This window comes from Branchiostoma floridae, chromosome 17 (assembly GCF_000003815.2).
Source record: "Branchiostoma floridae strain S238N-H82 chromosome 17, Bfl_VNyyK, whole genome shotgun sequence".
NCBI lineage: Eukaryota > Metazoa > Chordata > Leptocardii > Amphioxiformes > Branchiostomatidae > Branchiostoma > Branchiostoma floridae.
The window spans coordinates 4,604,350-4,605,527 of NC_049995.1; the positions used below are offsets into that span (position 1 = coordinate 4,604,350).

Consider the following 1,178-nt stretch of genomic DNA (forward strand, 5'->3'; position numbering starts at 1 on the left):
GTAGCATTTAGCTCTAACGATTCGTTTAGCGTGGCATTTGCCTTCAAGGCAGTTTCGAAATCCAAATTAAACGATTCGTTCAGCGACATTTTAGACTGAACGACGGTGTTAGTTGTATGCCTAGCAGAAAAATAAACACGCCTACATACTGTAAGCTCAGAGGAAGGTCTGTTGAAGTCTCACTACTAGCACAGAGCATGTGTCTTACTCATCACGTGGCCAGCATCTAACATGCGCCAACTTGTTACGGTGACGTGGGTATTTCTTTGTGCTGAATATCGTTGTCACGCAATCTTAAACAAAAGCGCTTCGAGTTATTTTGAGGAAGTTTATTTGCAAGCATGCCCGTAGGCTGATTGCAAGTACATGGTAGAAACAAGAAATGGGATATGCATGTAACAAATCATTTGAACGGGGTAACCTTTATCCGTTGTGTTTGAGAAAAGGGTGCTACGTAGGGATACCAAGACGACTAACAGTTCATGGTTCCAAATGATAATATATTCCAAATATTTCAATTTGAAAAAATTCTTGAAAATTTGAAAACTCTTTCCGTCGACTTGATATCCCTAAATCAATGCTTTTAAAAATAATGGATATAAGTTAACTCGCGGATAAAGGTGTAATAGAGTTACATTGGAAGATTTCGATTCATATAGTCTTTTGTCCTTGACATTATCGCCTATTCCTACATAGTTCATTTACTTATAATATCTGTACTTTATTTATGGAGACTTTGATTAACATTATTACTCTAGAGACTCATCCATTTCTAGAGCATGTAATAAAGTTGTTTTTCATTACTTTACGGTGATTAATGAAGGGCATATGTAGGATTCATTACCGGAAGAATCTGGAGATAAGCTTATCTCGTTGTTTATTGCTTATTGTTTATTGCTTATCGTCTTGGTAGTTTATTGTGCACAAGCTGGAGACGCAGAATTAACGTCTGCTCATCTTTCTTTCACACACACACAGACACACACACACACACACTCACAAACATACATGTGCACACACACACACACACACACACCTACACCCACATACACACACATACACACACGCACAAACACACGCATGCGCATATACGCAATAACTTATTCACATTCCTATGTCTGATTACCATAGATTTTAAGATACTAGATACCATAAGTTTATTTGACTTTATCTTTAGA

At 37.4% G+C, this 1,178-nt stretch overlaps 1 protein-coding gene across 1 annotated transcript in view; it reads right to left on the reverse strand.

The window, feature by feature from the left end:
- Positions 1-484, reverse strand: part of LOC118404927 (G-protein coupled receptor 54-like) — a 27,366-nt gene extending 26,882 nt beyond the window's left edge. The window contains exon 1 of the mRNA XM_035804310.1: positions 478-484. Within this exon, the coding sequence (XP_035660203.1) occupies positions 478-484 (7 nt within the window). The remainder of the gene's footprint in view (positions 1-477) is intronic.
- Positions 485-1,178: the final 694 nt, after the last annotated feature.